Source organism: Pinus tabuliformis, chromosome 3_2 (genome assembly GCF_031772625.1).
Source record: "Pinus tabuliformis cultivar Carrire ecotype Pingquan chromosome 3_2, CPIR1, whole genome shotgun sequence".
NCBI lineage: Eukaryota > Viridiplantae > Streptophyta > Pinopsida > Pinales > Pinaceae > Pinus > Pinus tabuliformis.
Genome location: NC_142302.1, coordinates 529,445,981 through 529,462,699, shown reverse-complemented (window position 1 = coordinate 529,462,699; position 16,719 = coordinate 529,445,981). Strand labels below are relative to the sequence as shown.

The 16,719-nt window shown below is 30.9% G+C and overlaps 1 protein-coding gene across 1 annotated transcript in view; it reads right to left on the bottom strand.

Annotated features, from left to right (window-relative positions):
- Nucleotides 1-4,573, bottom strand: part of LOC149181625 (WRKY transcription factor 72A-like) — a 29,172-nt gene extending 24,599 nt beyond the window's left edge. Inside the window, exons 1-4 of the mRNA XM_089418367.1 lie at nucleotides 4,105-4,573; nucleotides 3,073-3,228; nucleotides 2,375-2,881; nucleotides 1,983-2,096 (exon numbers count right to left, since the gene is read on the bottom strand). Coding sequence (XP_089274493.1) covers nucleotides 1,983-2,096; nucleotides 2,375-2,881; nucleotides 3,073-3,228; nucleotides 4,105-4,386 — 1,059 coding nt within the window. The 5' untranslated portion in view covers nucleotides 4,387-4,573. The remainder of the gene's footprint in view (nucleotides 1-1,982; nucleotides 2,097-2,374; nucleotides 2,882-3,072; nucleotides 3,229-4,104) is intronic.
- Nucleotides 4,574-16,719: the final 12,146 nt, after the last annotated feature.

Genomic DNA, 16,719 nt, shown 5'->3' with positions numbered 1-16,719 from the left:
TTACGAGTGATAGTTTTTCCGATACAATTTTCTACAACATAGTCTAGCTTCGGAAACTATCTTCATGGTTGAGGTAGTACTGCCAATCTAGAAGGAAATACAACACTAGACATTATTTCTAAAGGTTCCCAATATGGATTTATATTGGCCAAATACCACCCATCTCGCATGTCTGGACCTCTAGCATCAAATCAAGGAAAAACACAACAATTTTGACCAGCCAACTTCAAATGTATTTTTTGAGAAAATGAAAGAGAATTTTGGAAAAAAAAACATGAGTTTTGTTCAGCACGAGCCCAGTTAGGGACCCTCAATAAATTTTCTTGAATTCGTTACCGTTTGGGAGATTTTCGAAGATATTTGGAGCCTTATTTTCTATATTACATGGATATGCGGATTTTGAAATTGTCATTTAATGCACAATCAAAAAATAAGCAAGAACAAGTTGTTCTTTGGCAAATTCGTAGCAAGATGATCATTAACAACATAATTGGGCTCATCTTTAATCTAAAATCCTTCTCAAATTGATTTGTTGAGATCTCATGGTAGAAGTCATGTAATCAAATTTTGAATTTCTAGTTGCTTCAGAGATCTATAGAACCATTGTAATATATTTAATAAGGAGGAGATTATTGTTTCAAAAACTCTATTTTGCAGTTATGAACTCTGTTTCTTTCTATTTCCTTGTTGTATGATTCAAATATGTGAATAATCAGCTCGTGAAGACATCGTTTTAATACCTGCTTCTCGTAGGATGGCCCCTTGAGACAGTAAGGCTTGCTTCTAGTTTTTAATCTAGTATTTCGTTTTAGGCTTCCCGTAGAATTTCTTTAGCTTAAATTTTGATGTATGTTGTTAATTTTTCATAGAAAATTAATTTAATTGATTCATCACTGCGAAGATTTCTTATGCACATGGACTAAGCTTAGGTTCATTTAGATTCATAACACAGTATTACATTACAGTTTTGAATAGAGATGATCTTTCTTTCTGTTACAAAGTAGACTCCTTTACAATGTACTTTCAATTTTAGCAAGTGTGATGTGATTTCATTCAAGCAAAGAGATTTTATTTTAGTATGAGAAAGTGTGATTTCCTTCAAGCATGTGTGAGTTTATTTCAAGCAAGTGTGATTTTATTTCAAGAAGGTGTGATTTCATATTCAAACAAGTGTGTAATTTCATTTAGAAGAAAAAGTGTGGTTTTGATTTCCTTTAAAAGTAAAGTGTGGATTTTTAAAACAAGCATGTTATTCATTTCTAGAAGAATGTAATCCTTCTTTTAATAATAGGCGATAGAACCAATCCAATAACTTTTAAACAAACATGTGCATTTTGGTATGAACTATTAAAGTTTCAAAACATGCTTTATAAACATTTTTTATATACCGATTCGCTATATAATATATACCAACAATAATGACAACAACTTGTCAAATAGTTTACTTACCCAAATTGTTAGATGATCTACAATAATAACAATAAGAACCAACTACCATATATTGTGAGAACAACTCAATAGTACAACATTGTCAAACAACCATGTCTTCCATAAAATAAAAATAAAAATAAACATATTGATATGAAGTATCACTTCATTAAAGAAATCGTTAACAATGGGGAAATCCGGTTGGAATTTTGCAAATAAAATGAATAAATGGCTAACATATTAACCAAGCCATTCACAAAAAAAATACAAGTATATTTGAATTTCATAATATATATATATATATATAAAGGAGACATTGGTAATGGAGATTAAGAAAGAGAATTAAAAAATAATCATGTTAACTAAAGTCAGTTTGATTTATTTTTAAACAACCATCAATTTTAATATTCTATTTAAAATTCCAAAACGTTATTCTTATTAATGTTTCAAAACACGCTTTATCAACATTTTTTTATATATCCATCCGATATATAACACGTTAATGAAATCATACCTCAAGACTTTTTGTAACACGTTAATGAAATCATACTGACCTGCTTCCTGACAGGACATCCCGGGGACACAGTGCACCGATAATATGCCCTAGGGCAAGGATTTCCCTTGGCTATCTTTTGACCATACTTCCTCCATTGACAACCGTCGTTCATCTGAAACGTGAAATGTAAATTATTACATAATGCTCTCAAAATTAATTAGAAACATATTGAGGCGTTCTTTAGAAAGTGCCAGGAATGTATCTGCAACATGGTATATCTATGTTAGGTATATCATGGGTGTTTAATTTACAATCTGTATCGTATATATTTCATTTGGTTCAACTTGTTAGATATACAACTTTGCTTTAATATTGTTGGTGTTTGGTTATGCCATACTCTCAAATGTCCATTGAAATACTGAGGTACAGTTCTGTAGACAAAGAATTTACCGTCTGTGCTTCACATCTAGCGCGCACAGATACTCTGGCTTTTCTTACAGGGGGTGCAGTTTCTGCGTTCTTGCTCGTATCATGCGAAGTCTTCATTGTTTTGTTCGGCGTCCAAGATCCGCTTTCTGGTGCAGACATATTTTCATCCTTGACCTGAGAACTGTTTTCAGGACTAAGACATGTCCGGCCTTGCACGGTCATCATGTCCACGGTGTAAGTCTTTATTAAACCGCCATCTGATCTTGTCGGAGTACTACATCGACTCGGCGAAAGGGCCCCGTCAACAAAGTCTGGGCTTGTTTCTTTGTCCTTTAAATCTAATGTTAGGGTTAAGCCTTTCAGATTCTTTACTGATCCACAACTCACTGATCTTCCTTGGTTTTCTGTGGCCTTCAATTTTCCAGTTTCTGCAGATGCCGTGGTTTCTTCTTTATTCCCTTCAGCTGATGGATTTGTGCAGAGAGACAGCTCCACAAGTTGCGATTCATCTTCACGGAGTTGCAAATCCTGAATTACAATAGAACAACAATTGTCATCTCCTGCAACAGAGTTTATCTGGATTAAATGGCGCTTAAAGAGTAAGCACCGATAGGTAGATTGCACTGAGTTTGGAATCTATATATAATAATTAGCCACCCATCTGATGCATCGATCTTAATTGTTCATGGTCGTCCATGCTCAGTATTTGTCAAACTCACCTGCTCTCTCAGTTGCGCGTTGACTTCCTGCTTTTGCGGCATAACTAACAGATCCCTCTGGAGGCTATGATAATTGCTGAATACCCGAGACAAATCCTTTCTCAAAGTATCATTCTCCTCTTTGAGTCGGCACATTTCTGTAAGCAAAGTTTCAATCTGTTCACAAATGATCAAATAAATCACTCACTCATAAGATATATATATATAGCAAGAAGCAAGGCTATTGAAATACATGGTAAACAATTCACACGTTGTCCTCCAGTTGTGTTGAGATTTGTGATGTGAATTGGAACGATGGAGTAGATTCGAATTTGAGCAGCGAGAACTAACCCTACGGATGAAAAAAAATTAAAACTCAAAGAGAACTTATGTTTTCTTTGGCAGAAAGGAGAATTTCAAGATCAAGTGGTTTTGCTGTAATTGCACTTTGTTCTAGAATATGGGTGAGATTTTGGTAAATCGATTTTATTATTCTAAACACCAAAATTAGTGATAAAATTTGCTTTCATATTATTTGTATCTTTCTACACTAGATAACTCCTTCGAAACAAATAAATTAAAATCCCTGAATCATGAGTCAATATCTCAATCGTTTAGAAAGTATAAACCACTCCTTCGAAACAAATAAATTAAAATCCCTGAATCATGAGTCAATATCTCAATCGTTTAGAAAGTATAAACCGGAACATCGTTGTACCAAAGATGTCTAGAACCTAAAAATAATTCTATTTTTCAGCGCTGCGTTCTTCACAAGAAATAGTTCTTTCAAAGGTTCTTTAAGAAAATACATTAAAACCATTTCTATTAATGCATGAAAACAGAGAAATTGTAACTCTGATTCTTTTTGTTCGAGACTTCTAGGGTTTCTCCCAATGAGTCAAGCTATATTTCGACGCAGTTCTTCACTCCGACCCACTGACAGGGCATAGGTCACGAGCACTTCATACCAAACGGTATTGTGCTTAGAACCAAAATAAGAATGATATAATAGCTGCAAATAGGCAAGGAAAAAGAAAGAGATATAAAAAATACCTTCACTTGTCCATCTATTGGAGAACTTATGGGTGTACTAGAAACCCTTAAGGAAGCGAATTTGTCATGATAATAACTATCATGGATCTCTCTATAATTCTTCGCAGCCTCGGTTTCCTCGTCTTCATCCCTTTCATCATTTTCTTCTCCCAGCCGAACAGACAGATCAATCTCTATAAATCTATCTAATCTGTCCTCCATATTTTGAGTGGACTCTTGTCCGAAGGCGCATCTCTGTTCAGTAACATGACTCGTATCGGAGCCTGATCGTTCTCCTTCCATACCAAACCAGAGGGTTTGACTTTAAAACTTCCAATTGCGGAGAGGGAGAATTGTATCAAGCGGTTTCCCCGTAAAAAACATGAAAGCAATACAAACAAGATCAAATCAATCCGTTCTCATTGTTGAGGTCCGTACAGGCACAAAGAAGTTGGCTAATCCTCGCATCGGTTGGAGCGAGCGAGTCATGGCTTCGACTGAATGGAATTTAATTCGTTTGGAATGAGCAATCACAAATATAAATCCGCTGGCCTCTATTTAAATCAACATCGTTAAAATTACCAAATTACCCGTTCTTCCACATTTCCGCAGCACAGAGTAAAGTAATTTTGTCCCAAATGGATTCTTTCAACGTCAAACAAGGAATTTGACTCCAAAAAAAAATACAATCTCAAACCTGAATACCGCGGATTCACCCAAATGATATGAAATTTATTATTAAAAAATGAAATGTCAACGTTGCAATTTCCTAATTTATATCGTTTTGTATGTCTTCCCGTGTGCCTAACGTGTCAAAACGTTTACCTGTTCTACCAATGGCAGCCAATTTGTGGAACAAAAAGTAATGAACCCATATTATCCATCCGTGTCCGACTTTTCAAATGTGGGGTTCTTTGGCTTCAACGCAACAAACCTAGCAGCATAGTCTTGCCTACCAACTGGTTCCTGGTTGTGTAACCATGTCCGGTTCTTTCGTAGCTGTGACGTCCGCTTCTTCCAAATTCTTTTACTGTGGGCTTCATTTGCTTCAACTTTTTTTACGAATTAATCCTGTAACTCGAATGAAGATGTATCGAAATTTCAATGGTGCATTTTAAAATCTTGTTATGATGTTTTATCACGCTGTTTGGTTGATTAATTTGTTTTTTGATCTAAATCTTTAGGACATGAATGATATCCGTATATTTTGAATATGAATAGTTTCATCCGTATATTCATGTTTATTTTTCACCTTTAACTAATATAATTACTATATTTTCATGTAAATTATCTAATAATAGATTGAGATCAATAATCTTAGAGTTAAATCACTATATTTTTATGTAAATTATTTAATAATAAATTGAGATCAATAATCTTATAGTTAAATTACAATATTTTCATATAAATTACCTAATAGTTAAATTACTGTATTTTCATATAGATTATCTAATAATAGATTGAGATCAATAATCTTACAGCTAAATTATTATATTTTCATGTAAATTATCTAATAATAGATTGAAATAAATACTCTTATATAAATATTTTGGTAAGAAGATAAATCTCATTATTAGGTTGGAAACCTCTACCATCAGACATTGTTACTATGATTTAACATTTACCTAATACAAAAATTTGAGATTAAACATATAACATTTACTTATAAAATCTTGAAGTTGTTTGATAAATTACTAAGTGAATTTAACTAGAGGTTTAAGCATTTAATATTTACTTAATAAAATTATAAAATTATCATATAAATTACTAAATAAATTTAATTAATAATTCCACAAAATCTTTAATTAATAATTATACCAAATCTTTAATTTAAAAAAAAGAGAATAATGAGACAAATAAAAAATATTAACCAAAATTACTAATTTAATTGTCTTAGTCATATTTTTAATCGTCTTAGTCATATTTTTTATATAGTATTGGTAACTTTTTATAATATTTAATAATTATAAAATAAGATATTTATTATGTATTTTTTATGATTAGTTGAATTGGATTGTAATTGAAATAATTTATATATTAGTTAACTTGAAAGACAAACACTTTTAATAATATTTTCTATAATACTTTTGCATTTTTTAGCCATCAAAACATTTAAAACTAAACATGAAAATTATAATAATTATTAGTATGTTTAAATTTATATGGTAAATGCTTACCAGTAACAGTTCAATTGGAAAACATCATGTTAAGAATAACATTTAAAGTATAATTCCATATATATAAAAGAAATATGTCTTCATATATAACTTGACTTTTATCATTAGGCTAAATGTTCCAATTCGGTTTACATTTTTAAGAGAGAAGTCTCTTTGAAAGAATTATTTGATATTAGTTTTGAATTACAAACAGTAAATTGGTTTTTAGATAAGTTTAAGAAAGATATATTTTGCTTCAAAAATAATTTCACAAAATTACATAAATGTTCCAATTTGGTTTACATTTTAAGAGAGAAGTGTCTTTGAAAGAAATATTTGATATTAGTCTGGAATTTTAAACCGTAAATTGGTTTTTAGATGAGTTTAAGAAAGATAAATTTTGCTTAAAAATAAATTCACCAAATTACATAAGAGGTTGATTATTTTCGGAACAAAGTCATTTCCATAAAAGGCGAGTATTGTATTTTAAAATTATTTTTCATGAAAGCTTACTATTTTAAACGACTTGTAGGATTAATTCAACGAAACATTTCAAAAATGAAAACCGCTTCTTTAAGGACTGGGGAATACAGTTCGAAAGTTGCTTTCTTGATTAAATAAAATATATATATTTATTAAACTGGTCAATGAATGAGATAAGAATGACGATATATTATATATTGACATTAAAATAAAAAACAAATTTATTATTGTAAATGTCAAAATTAATTAATAGATATATATGTATTGATATTACAAAAACATTTAAATATATTGTTGTAATTTATTAAATCAACATAATTCTCTCCATGAATTATGAAATAGCATTTATACACTATTAAAAATAATTTTGTTAGTTTTATTATATGATATTGGAATTTAATTCATATTCAGTCGTTTTCACATTTGTTATTATATAATTAAATTACTTTTAAATTTAAAGTGGTAATTATTTAATTACTTTAAAAGTAAATGAAATAATTTTGTATTATTTATTATTTTGAAAATTAAATTATTTTTGATTGTCGAATTGAGGCTTCTGTGATCCATATCAATTTATGAGAGATTCTTCAGCATAAATCACATAGAATATCATTTGTCGACGCGTTTCGAACCAACTAGTGTGGTTCATCGTCAGGACAAGTTGAAGAAACAGATCCAGCTTAGCATGTTAAATAGTCTGAGCAGAGTCTCCAACGGCTACTTCGACCAACGGCTAATTTTGACCTTGGGACGAGGGTCAAATTAATATTATTATTACTATTATTTATTTGTTTATTTATTATTATTAATATTATTATTATTCAATTTTTAATAAATAAAATAATTCTAATTGGTGTTAATGGTTAGTTAGAAAACTAATTCATTTATTTATTTAATAATTAATAATTAAATAAATAAATGAATTAGTTTTCTAACTAACCATTAACACCAATTAATATTTATTTATTTAATTTTATTATTATTATTATTATTATTATTATTATTTTATTTTTATTTATTTATTTATTTATTTTTTTACCTCGTTCCAATTATTTTTATTTTTTAAGTTACCTCATTCCTATTAATTCTAACTAACTTTTATTAACAACCTATTATTATCTTTAATTAAATAAATAAATGAATTAGTTTTCTAACTAACCATTAACACCAATTAATGATTAGTTAGAAAACTAACCATTAAATAAATAAATAAATAATAATAATGATAAATAATAAGTAAATAAAATGAATAATAATTTATTTATTTTATTTATTTATTTATTATTATTATTATTATTATTTTTAATTTATTTATTTATTTTTTTTTATTTTATTTATTTATTTTTATTATTTTTTTTACCTCGTTCCAATTATTTTTATTTTTTTAAGTTACCTCATTCCTATTTTTTTATTAATTCTAACTAACTTTTATTAACAACCTAATATTATAATCTTTATAATTATTAATTATTAAATAAATAAATGAATTAGTTTTCTAACTAACCATTAACACCAATTAGAATTATTTTATTTATTAAAAATTGAATAATAATAATATTAATAGTAATAAATAAACAAATAAATAATAGTAATAATAATATTAATTTGACCCTCGTCCCAAGGTCAAAATTAGCCGTTGGTCGAAGTAGCCGTTGGAGACTCTGCTCAGACTATTTAACATGCTAAGCTGGATCTGTTTCTTTAACTTGTCCTGACGATGAACTACACTAGTTGATTCGAAACGCGTCGTCAAATGATATTTTATGTGATTTACCCTGAAGAATCTCTCATAAATAAATTATTTTTAATAATATTTATTTTTAATGATATCTATTTTTCCCAAAAAAATATTTTCATATTTAATAGACTTAAAATAAAACTAAAATTGTATTGGTTAATGTCTTCTTACTTAAAAAATGACTTACAAAATTTATTTACTTTTATAATGTAATCTTTAACTTAATGTATATTCGAAATAAATCATACAGTAAAGAAAGCTTAAACTTTTATTTATAAATAGGTTAATTTATTTTAAAAATAATATAGTAAACAGGACAAATAATTTCTTAAACAAATTTTAATAATTAAATTACAATTCTAAATGACTACTACAATCTAAATGAATCTAAAATTGATGGAAAAATCCAAAATTAATGTAATGTTTAAAATAAACCATTTTAAATATAAATGCATCTATAATTTTTATATATTAACAAATAAATTTATTAAGATATGAAAATAATTTTATAATTTTGAATATATATTATTTAAATTTAATTTTAATATTAAATAAATAAATCTAAAATCAATAGAAAAATATTTATGTTAAATTTCATTATTTTCAACTTTAAAAAAATTACTACCTTTCAAACATTTAAAACAAATTTAAAATGGGAGAGAAACATTTAAAACAAATTAAAAATGGGAGACAAACATTTAAAACAAATTAAAAAAAGTTTTTGTCACATCTTTTGTTAATTTCTAAATATTTTTTCTTTTACTGTATTTATAGACATTATATTATCTTGTTGATCATGTAAAGGTCAAATGTTAAATAGAGATATTTGATTGTATGGTAAAAGATTGAATGTTTAAGTAAGGAGTGAAACCACATGATGAGGTTAGGTCAAATGAGGCCCACTAATTAGGGTAGTTGGACTATTATGGGCTAGGTGATTACTTGCCTAAGCCCCTCCTTGATGGAAAATGTTCAAAAAGGAAAAGGGAAAAACTAAGAGGGTTAATGAATGTGAGGCGACCTAAAGTAGGAGGGAAAAAAATTAACAAGATTGTTATTATGATATAGATTTCTTGCTGGTTGGCCAGAGGAATCTATTTAAGAAAAAAAATGTCCCTGACTAACTTTGGTTGGGGCCAGATAGTCACAGGCAGAAATTCGGCGCAATATTGTCTAGAAGGCTACCCCACTAGTGAGTTTAGCTTAGGGGGAGACGCAGTTGCAAACTAGTCTCATTGGTAGGGAGGAAACCTTTGTTCCTTGTGGCTGTGATCACTTGTGTCAGCAATTTAGGTAACCTAGATAAGTATTGTACTGGTGTGAAATGTGATTTTCTTTTAAGTGTTACTAATAGACTAAAAATGAAATACTATTATGTGTTGTAAATTCTACCTTACATAGACGGTAAAGAAATAACATATTGTGTACTGCATTTGTTGTTGTAAGGGTACACGTAGAATCTCAATACTACTAGTAGAGTAGTGAATAAGTAAATGTTTGTTGCTAAAAAAAAAGGGTTTCGAATCTCAACCCAGAATATCCATGAGTGGAATGTTGGGGTGTTATAAATATTTGTTAAAGTACCTTGTTGTGTGTGTGAAAGTAACAATAGATGTGCATGGATTATGCATTAAATATGCCCTCAGAACCTGTGGACAGGTTAGGAAATTTTTTTAAGGAAAAATAGAATTCTATTAAGTGGGGAGTCATCTGTTATTTAGAAACACTCGTTAGAATCTCAATCGATGCTATATCATTAGAAAGAAAAGAAAATACAAACCTGACAGGTGAAATTGGGCATAGAGTAATTTGAGGAGGAACCCTCTTCATAGAATCAATATAGGTCTCATGAAAGAAAAGACAACTGGGGTTGGAGGGAAAACTGTAGAAATTAAATCACTCTGCATCTAGTTGAGAGGAGAAACCAAATTCAATATTTAAACCTAAAAAAAAAACTTTTACATGGTTATACGAGCAAATTCTAAATTGTGTTGTTTGTTTTATAGAATTGTAACAAAAGTCCATGCAAAGATTGTCCTTATTCAGAACTTTAACTAAGAAATGCCAGTAAAGATATTTAAGAAAATCACACAGGAAGAAAATATTTGGTAACAAAAATAATTGCAAGGAGAAAAACATATTTCACAGATATCACATTCCAACCCTAAATAAATAAAACATGGAATCAACGAGAAATTCCATGGAGTCCTAAAGAGATATCAAATTCAACCATAACAAGTTATTGCATGGTACAACAGGGCTGCCCATATGATGTGTAAATAATTACATTACAACTTAAATGGAAATGGTTTGTAGCCCAGTTCTTGGGAGAAGGCCAAAATATATATATACAATAGAGAATGCTAAACTAAAACCCTAACCCTAGTTATTTTCTCCAATTTTTTGGAGCATATTTAATGTCGTGAGGACCAAGATTCTAACCTTGAAAAGAGGAAACAACAAGTCATTGGATCACGAAATCTATAATCTTAAAACACGATCTCAATTGATGAAACTTTTACCTTACAACATACATAGAAAACAAAATGTGAGTAGGGTCGAATAGTAAGAATAATGACATTAGAAAACAAGAGAAATATTAACGAAGTCCTCATAGCCACCCTTACATGAGCAAGGAAGATCGTGACTCCTCGAAATTTTGTAACCAGAACAACGTTGAATGGTAAGACAAAGGGAGAAGAAAAAAAGTGACAAAATAGCATTGTAAATATGCATTTAGCACAGTCAAGGAGGGAAGTGGGGTCGACAGTTTACCTAGTTTGAGTAGGAGTCTACCAATAGTACCAAATGCTAACTGAGAAGAGTGGCCTAAGACAACATCAATGAACCCCATTGCTACTTGCAGGGACTAGAAAAAGAAGCTCAATGTTGGAGGTACTAGTAAATGAAAGACAAAAACCTAAGAAAAATGACTATTTCGAAATGTCGTGGCCTCCGAAGATGCAGAGCCACATTTCCCCCAAAGTAGTGTAGTAGAATGATCCTCGGCGGCGCCAGAGAAGGGTTTTAGGTACCTCAACAAAAATCAATGCATATGGGCCGTGGATCATAGGGTTTCGTCGAGGGCCATTGATCTAGGTCTAAACCTCAAAATCCCTAATGCCACCTAGTAAATCATGAGGATATGAGAGAATTCGATGCATTCTCTAGTTAACCGGGTCATGAGTTAACGATACTCGACTATGTGTAATGACGCTTGGTAGTTTGGCAGAGGTGGGAGTCACATAAAACATGAGAATGGTGTAATACTATTAAGTGAAAAACCTTTTTCATGAACCATATTTGGTAAACTTGGTACTGGTGAAATATATTGAACACCCTAAGTTAATGTTTTATATTTAATACAAGGAAGGACATATTAAGTACTAACATTATGCTATGTGTAATGTTTTGTAAATGAATTCACTATTTACAATGATTATGTTAATTATTAATGTTTAATTTTTTTTTTTTTATGTAACGAGGAGTTGTGACAAGTGGTATCAGCGGCATGTTTCAACACTGCAGCCTAAGAGAGTAAGTGGAAGAATAATAGAATGCATTGTGTGAACATAGTGAAATAATAGAGGCACAATGAGGAGAGTTGGACCTATGTGAGTAAGACTGATTATTGGAGCTCGTACGGTACCATATATGAAAACTAACCCTGATATGTGGGTACAACTAGGAGAAGAATCTCAAAATGTCAATACTGCCCTATTTGGGATAGTGTAAAATTGAAGAAGGAAATGGCAAGGTTGAGAGAAGACAATGAAAGGTTGATGCAAGAATAGGAGAAAAATATGAAAATCCTATTAGATAAAAAAAACCATCAACATCCTATTCCAAGTTAAGTTATGTTCCTTACATAGGTGAGGAAAAGGAAAAAGATCAGTTGTTTATCAGTAGTCTCCCAATATTTATGAAAGAGAAGTTGGAATTCAACAACCCCAAAACTGTTAACGAGGAACTATTCGAAAATCATGAATATGATTCCAGCAAATGAAGGAGAAAGGTGAGGGTAGCAAGAATTGGGATGAAAAGAAGGGGCACAAACCTTCGCATAATGTAAAGGGATCAAATACGGTAAATTTCAAAAGCTCCTACAAAAATCAGCCAAATAGAAATTCATGAAGGACCTAGCAGAATTCAAAATTGTAGAATGAATTGAAAACTACTGAACATCTAAATAAACCTAAAATGGAATCAACAACCATAATCCCATTATAGTGGTGGAGATGCAGTGTACTGCATTATGTCAAAACTTTTCCTTACTGAAAAGGGGTAGAGCCAGTAGCACAAATTCAAGAGGCATCCACTGTAGGGTAAGGAACAAGAAGTTTACCCAGGATTAACGCCGCACTGGAGGATCACCAAGAAGAGTAATAACCTACCATGGTGGAGTTTGAAGGTAAATTTTTTAACTAAGTTGTATCCATGTTAATTGATTGAGGGGCTAGTTTAAGTTACATTAGTCCTAACTTAGTAGAAAAATTCCATTTGCACATTGTTAAAGTTAATAACCCATGGCTCGTTCAGTTAGTCATGGGGGCCAAAAGAATGGTGTTTTACAAGGTGGACTATCCAATAGAAACAACTTTAAATGTGCTACCCATTGGGTCATATGACATTCTCATTGGTATGGATTGGTTGCAGAATCATTGGTCCCTTATAAATTGTAAGGACAAGACAATTAGCTTCTTAAATGAGGAAGGTGTAAGATAGGAGGTGCAGGGAGTGAGGAGACCTTTGAAATTATAGCTGATTATGTATTCACATATAGCAAAATATATGAGGAAGTGGTGTCAAATTTACATAGTGCAAGTGATATTTTCAAATTGAAAAGAGAAGACTTCTACCTTGGAGAACCTGCCTATGGTGCAATATTTTGCAGATGTTTTCCATGAGGACATTCATGTATTACCTCCTAAAAGAGACATAGACTTTACCATTGAAATAATTCTCGGATCCGCTCATATATCCAGAATACCATATCGCATGAGTGTCCGATAATTGACTGAACTTAAAATGCCACTACAATAAATATTAGACAATAAATACAATCTCCCAAGTGTCTCACGTTGGTTGTCTCTAGTACTTATTTTGAGGAAGAAGGATGGAACTTTGCAACTATCCAGTGATTATAGATAGTAAAATAAATTAATAGTTAAAAATAAGTACCTTGTACCCCACATTGATGATTTATTTCATCAGGTGAAAGGGGCTACAATGTTCTCTAAAATTGACTTATGTTTGGGGTACCACCAAATTAGAATTAGAGAGGAAGATATATACAAAACAACCTTTAGAACCTGCTATGGCATTACGAATTCGTAGTCCTACGTTTTGGACTAATGAATTCTCTAGTAATGTTCATGTGTCTCACGAACAGTATATTAAAAAGAATTTGTAGATTATTTTGCAAACTTTGAGGGAGCATCATCTATATGAAAAATACAATAAGTGTGAATTTTATAAAAAGAAAATTCAATATTTAGGACATGTTATTACTAAAGATGGGATAATTGTAGACCCAGAAAAGATAAGGATTATAATGGAATGGCATGTTCCTAAGAACGTGGCTGATTTAAGGTCCTTTATGGGGTTAGTTGGGTATTATAGGATGTTTATTGAATGATTTTAATGGTGGCTTACCCCATTGCCTCCCTGTGAAAGAAAGGGAGAGCCTTCAAGTGGACGGTTGAGTGCCAAAATAATTTTGACTAGCTAAAACACTTACTTACTACTGCTCCTATTTTAAGAATCATAGATCTCGACAAGGAATTTACTGTTTGTACAGACGCTTGTAAGGAGGGTGTAGGAGGAGTACTAATGCAAGAACGTCGAGTTGTGGCATATGAATATCGTAATATCAAGGAGCATGAACAAAAGTACTTAGCTTATGATTTAGAGCTAACAACAAAATTACATGCTACAAAAATGTGGAGACACTATTTACATGGGAAAAGATTCTTACTCATGACATATCACAGTAGTCTAACAAACTATTTTAAACAACCTACTTTCAATTCTCGGCAAGCAAGTTGGATTGATTTCCTAAGCAAATTTGAGTTTGAAATTAAACATTTGAAAGGAAAAGAGAACCAGGTAGCCAACGCTTCGAGTAGAAAGTTCAATCTTGTGTATGATATTTCATTTAGTGAAGTAGAAATTGTTATATAAGGAACATAGTAAGGAGTTTGCTCGGAGGGATCCTAGGTATCCGTTTATGTGGAAGCAAGCCAAAAACCAAAACAACAGTGAACAACAAGTTGGTTATGAGATAAATAGAGAAAACATGTTGAGTTATTAAAACAGAGTGTATGTTCCTAATCAAACAAGCATTAAATAGTTGATTCTAGATGAATATCACAAAATCCCTTATGTTGCCCATCCTAGATATCATAAATTAATTTATGTTTTAAGGAAGGAATATTTTTGGCCAGGCATGAAGAAAGAGGTGGTTGTATATTTTTCCAAGTGTTTGGAATGTCAATAGGTGAAGACTGAACACCAACATCTAGCTGGATTGCTTCACCCATTACCTATTCCCGAGTGGAAATGGGAGACCATTACACTTGATTTTATTACTGGTCTACCTAAAACTAAAAGACAAAATGACTCTATAATGGTAGTATTTGATAAATTGATTAAGTCTGCTCATTTCATTCTAGTGAAATCTACATACAAAACAGTTCAAATTTCTAACATACTTATGAACGAACTTTTCACAGTGCACTGGGATAACAAAAGTAGTAAATTTAGAAAGAGATGTGAAATTCACCTCTTCCTTTTGGAAAGATTTATTTGATGGGTTAGGTAATCATGTACAATTTAGTACTTCATACCACCCTCAAACATATGGGCCACCAATTAAGTGGGAGGACTATATTCACTCAATGGAATTTTCTTACAACAGTTATCATACCACATTTAAGATGAGCCTATTTGAGGTATTATATGGGAGTAGGTGTAGAACATCTATTAATTGGATTGGTTTAGAAGATAAGTTAATGTTGTGACCTAACTTATTGGAAGAAATGGAAGAGGGAGTAAGGAAAGTAAGGGGAAATTTGAAAGCTACCCAAGACAGGAAGAAAATGTATGCTGATAGAAAGTGATGCCAAGTTTGCCCCTGGGTTCTATGGCCCATTTCAAATACTAGCTCGGATTGGGCATGTGGCATACCAACTAGCCTTGCCTAGCCACATACGTGTTCATAACATTTTTCATGTGTCATTATTGAAAAGGTATATATATGACTCTAGACATATCATTGATTGGAAAAATATATAGGTAAGGATTGTAAATGTGTATCTGTACAAATAATATAGAACTTGTTAAAGATACAGAATAATAAAGATTGTTAGTTTTGAATATACAGGTAGAACGAGATGGAAAGTTTTTGGTCGAACCTCTATGTATACTTGATCAAAGAGAAATAACATGGTGAAGCGAGTATCACCCAAGTTAAATTGAAGTGGACGCACTTTAGCCCAAAAAAGGATACGTGGGAGGATGAAAAAATTATGAAGGAAGCATACCCAAGTCTATTCTAAAATTGAGATGATCAAGGGTAGGGGGAATGTCACATCCCTTGGTAACTTTTAAATGTTTTTTATTTTACTACAGTTACAGAGATTATACTGTATTGCAAAACATGTAAATGTCAAATGTTAAATAGGAATATTTTATTGTATTGTGAAATACAGAATGTTTATGCAAGGATTGAAACTAGATGATGGGGTAAGGTTAAATGAGATTGGTTGATTAGGATATTTGGGATGTTATGGGTCAGGAATTTACTTGGCCAAACCCCCACTTGATGGAAAATGTTCAAAAAGTTAAAGGAAAAAAACCAAGAGGGTTAATGAACCTGAGGTGACCTGAAGAAGGAGGATTGCGAAATTAACGATATTTTTATTATGAGATATATTTCCTACTAGTTGGCACACTACTACACCAAGGGCACTTTTAAGACATTTTTTTTAAGACAAAAGAAATATTTTGTCTTAAAAAGTCACTTTTTATTTTAGTTATTTTACATTAAAATTTAATATCAATTGAATTGTCTTAAATATAAAATTTAAGACAAAAATAGTTTGAGACAAAAATATTTTAAGACAAAACTTTATATTTAAGACAAAAACAATTTAAGACAAAAATATTTTAAGACAAAACTTTAAATTTAAGACAAAAACAATTTGAGACAAAAATATTTTAAGACAAAAGTTTATATTTAAGACAAAAACAGTTTAA